This window comes from Belonocnema kinseyi, chromosome 7 (assembly GCF_010883055.1).
Source record: "Belonocnema kinseyi isolate 2016_QV_RU_SX_M_011 chromosome 7, B_treatae_v1, whole genome shotgun sequence".
In the NCBI taxonomy this organism is placed as follows: Eukaryota; Metazoa; Arthropoda; class Insecta; order Hymenoptera; family Cynipidae; genus Belonocnema; species Belonocnema kinseyi.
The window spans coordinates 119,599,897-119,604,183 of NC_046663.1; the positions used below are offsets into that span (position 1 = coordinate 119,599,897).

The 4,287-nt window shown below is 33.2% G+C and overlaps 2 protein-coding genes across 2 annotated transcripts in view; one reads left to right on the forward strand and one right to left on the reverse strand.

Annotated features, from left to right (window-relative positions):
* LOC117176652 (phosphoglycerate kinase-like) overlaps positions 1-2,097 on the forward strand; it is a 45,251-nt gene extending 43,154 nt beyond the window's left edge. Inside the window, exons 2-3 of the mRNA XM_033366905.1 lie at positions 1,256-1,475; positions 1,596-2,097. Of these exons, the coding sequence (XP_033222796.1) occupies positions 1,256-1,475; positions 1,596-1,873 (498 nt within the window). The 3' untranslated portion in view covers positions 1,874-2,097. The remainder of the gene's footprint in view (positions 1-1,255; positions 1,476-1,595) is intronic.
* A 141-nt stretch (positions 2,098-2,238) lies between these two features.
* The window catches only part of LOC117175840 (peroxisomal biogenesis factor 19), a 14,645-nt gene continuing 12,596 nt past the window's right edge, over positions 2,239-4,287 (reverse strand). The window contains exon 5 of the mRNA XM_033365618.1: positions 2,239-2,743. Coding sequence (XP_033221509.1) covers positions 2,519-2,743 — 225 coding nt within the window. The 3' untranslated portion in view covers positions 2,239-2,518. The remainder of the gene's footprint in view (positions 2,744-4,287) is intronic.

Genomic DNA, 4,287 nt, shown 5'->3' on the forward strand with positions numbered 1-4,287 from the left:
CCCCCCCCCTGCTTTCTGTCACTTGTTTTCCAACAAAAAAATGTCTAAAAATATCGCGATTTTCACAAAAAAGAAGACTAATACATCCTTCCGGGTGATTGAAAATAAATACAGAGCCTATCAATTACAGTTTGCAGTTTGAATCGCTTTAATATCTTTATCAGAACTGAAGATAATATAGTTGCACATTTTTGTGCTTTTAAGCAACAATTTTTATTATCTTTTAAATTTCTCAATTGCAACTGGTTCACAACAGTTTTCCTCATACTCATACATTTTTTCAAATTTTTTCCATCGCCCCTTGTATAAGAAATAATGCTCTAAACTTGACTGTTCTTAAATGTACCCAAAAATCCTTTTCTTTTTTACATTTTTCAGTCTACTAAGCACAAACATTTTTTTACATAAACGTCTTCAATTTTTTAATACTTGCAGAATAACAAATTTTATTTTTTGATTTATCTGCATACATTGTTTTTCTATTCAATAATAACTCCATTTAAACAACAAATTTTGATTAATGTATCACTAGATGGCGTAATTTTTGATAAAAACGGGATGGCGCACGCAGTACGCCAACCTGTTCTTAGTGTTCCAGGAACTTACCTGCGCGTTGGGTTAAGTAAACAAATTAAATTTACAATGACTGGACAGCAGTCATTGCCAAAATTTATGAATATTTTTAATACGTAGTACACAACAATATTTTTGGATATATCTTAAAATTATAAGATTATTGAATTATAAAAACTTTTATTAGGAAGCGCATTTGCATTTAGGTGAAAAATATACTTATTTTAATGTTTCATATACTTTGAAAATGTTATGTCAAGAAAATTGAAATTAAATTGAGTACCTAAATACAAAAAGAAACTCGTCATTCGAATATGAACTAATCTACTTTTTTCCTGTTAGAACGTGAGGAATAATTAAATATACTGAATAACTAATTGGCTTTTTAATTTTAAAATATTTCCAAAGCTAAAGAAATTGATTCTGAAAAAATGGGCGTTTAGCACTTGAATTCAATGTTAAAAAATTCCAAAAATTAAAGATGGAAAAATTGTACTTTGAAAAGAATTTACATGTGAAAGCTTTTTTATTCACTTCGCTCTTCCAAAAAGAAATTAAATTTCATGGACTCAAAAAAATACTAAATATAATAAAAGATTGAACTCTGAAGAAATGAAAGAAAAATTAATGATTGGCAAACAAAAAATGCCTTATTTACTGAATGATCAATTTAATTTTTCAGATTGGTAACTCCTTGTTTGACGAAGAAGGTGCAAAGATCGTTAATGAGCTCTTGGCAAAAGCAGAGAAGAATGGAGTGAAAATTCATTTGCCTGTCGATTTCGTCACTGCCGATAAATTTGCAGAAGATGCTATAGTTGGAGCTGCGGATGTGGAGACTGGAATTCCGGCCGGATGGATGGGTCTCGATGTTGGCCCCAAATCGAGGGAACTCTTTGCAGGTGAATTGTAATTATTTACATGAAAATTATATCTATATTGTACGTTAGATCTACTCATAATTTAGAACTAAAATTATTTTCAATTTTCCATGTGTATTAAATGGATAAATTTGGTTCTAGTACCTATTAAACGAGCAAAGGTGATCGTTTGGAACGGACCGGCGGGAGTATTTGAATTTGAAAACTTCAACAAGGGAACGAAAGCCCTCATGGATAACGTCGTCGAGGTCACAACTAAGGGCGCTATAACAATTATTGGCGGAGGCGACACCGCCACTTGCGCCGCAAAGTGGAAAACTGAAGACAAAGTGAGCCATGTGAGCACTGGAGGTGGCGCTAGTTTAGAACTTCTCGAAGGAAAAGTTTTGCCAGGCGTAGACGCACTGTCACCTTCGTAAAATACCTGTTTTGAACCAAAATCTAGTTTCAAAGCAAGGGACCGATCTGTTAAACGTGAAACAAGCTATGTAAAATATTTAAAAAGTTTATGAGGTTCTTTTTTTAAAGTAAAGAGCCATTTTCGAGGCGTTTGAATAGAAATGCTATCATTCCTGCAGTCTACATTAGTATTAAACGTCACTGTATTAGATACCATTAAATTGAAGTAAATAAAAATATAATTCTACCTTGAATTATATTTAAGAAATAATTTTAAGTTCAAATAAAGAACCTGAAATTGAGTTAAGAAGATGCGTTTTAAGTCTAAAAAACAAATAATTTACTAAACAAACGATGCATACATAGTAAAAAAATTCGTCCAACGTAAATTTTGGTGTACACTGACGGTACTGTCTGTACAAGTTCTTTATTACAAATGATCTCTCCCCACTTGTGAATATTAGAGCCCAAAGTGCGTTCTTTTATTACAAAAAGTATGACGCGATTTTATAGTGGAATAATTGTACAATTAGACATCGAACAGTTGATTCGTTCGGAAGTAATCTGTGGAGTGATTTCAAGGATGATTAGACTCTACTTCCTTGAATCAAGAACATTCGATATTTCTCAAACAGTTGAGATAAAACTACGCACTTTTTATTGTTTCACATGACGCAACAGTTTTGAGGATCGGCAACGAGTGGTAAAGGTGGAACCATTGGATTTCCCGATGGGTCGCTTTGAAAAAGCGTTTGTTGATCTCCAATGAGTTCGTCGGGAGGATGGCCACATGTTTGCATCTCTTGCATCAACATTAAGGTTTTTTCGAATCTGTGTTTCTTCACGTCATCTCCGTCGTCCTCTTTCTCAGTTTCAAGTTCTGTACAAACCTAAAATGAGAAATGACACTGATATTGTAGTGACATCAGTTTTTAGTGCGCGGGAGTAGCGCGTTACTTCCATTGGATGTTGCCGTTACACAAAAAAACGCAAAAACGTGTTCTCTAACCCCGTGAATCCGAAAAACAGGTTTTCACTAATGTGTCTGTCTGTATACTATTAATGCATGTATGTATGTATGCATGCCTGTCTGCTAACACGATAACTTTTGAAAAAATTAATTTCTTAGATTGGCCTCTGGTACACTCGTTTAGTGTCCTAAACTAAAGGCCAAGTTCGTTAGCCAGCCATTTTGGATAAAAATTCAAAAAGTGGGCACATCTTGAATATTGTTGAGACCACTTTTTTGTAATTTAAAAATTCTCTGTGCGGTTATTCATAGTATTCAAAATGTCGAACAATTTATCCTAATGACTTTTTTCATAAAATCAAAAATTACTAGAGTTATAAAATTTAAAAAAACACACGAAAATGAACATTTTATGCCAAGTAACGCACGATATGAAAAAAATTCAAGAAAAGAAAAATGTTTCTTTTTGAATGCCCTACAAGATTATCATAACAACTTTTTGAATTTTCTTGAAAAATAAAAAATTTAAATTTTGACAGGATACAAAATAATGAAAAATCCAAAAATTACATTTTTCTGGCCAAACTGTGAAAAATACCGTAAAAGAGTATAGAACAAAAATCGTACATTTAAAAAGATCTACAAATTTTTTATTAACCACTTTTTGATAGGATGCGTTGTTTTGACTTAATCATGGAAAACATCATTAACAGTAAAAAATGTGCCTGCTGCGTAGGCACATTCTTAGCACAACCTTTGTCTTTTAATTTCTGTTTCATCGCGTGTGAAGGGTTTCAAAAAATTAAATTTTTTTATGTTTTTAATGCTATTTTTCTACGATCGAAACCAAAAACAGAACTATCAAAAAATTATACATGAAAAATAAATCATGTTTACATTCTTATCAGAGAAGGTATTCGATTTGTGTAAAAATCGACCCCCCCCCCCCCCCCCCCCCCCCCCCCCCCCCAGTTGTTTGCAAATGTCCACGTTTTGAGACCCGCTGAATCCGAAAAATAGCTTTTTACGAATGTGTATATCTGTCGGTTTGTCTGTATGTATGCCTGTCTGTGAGCACGATAACTTTTGAAAAAATCATCCTATCAAATTGGCTTCTGGTACACTCTTTTAGTGTCCGAAAACGAAGGTCAAGTTTCTCAGCCAGTTATTGTGGATATAAAATTCAAAAAGTGAGCGCATTTTGAATATTTTTGAGACCACATTTTTCAAAATTCAAAAAGTTTCTGTACGGATGTTTATAGTATTCAAAAAGTTGAATAATTTATCCTGATGACTTTTTTCATAAAACTACAAATTACCAGAGTTACAAGTATTTACAAAATTCGAAAAAACATATATATATTGGGTCGCTCCGTGTTCTTAGGGTGCACGAGGCTTTTGCTGGATCGTCGTATTGATTCCTTTACAGACTGTAACCACCTATCTCACGGTCGTGAGACGTGG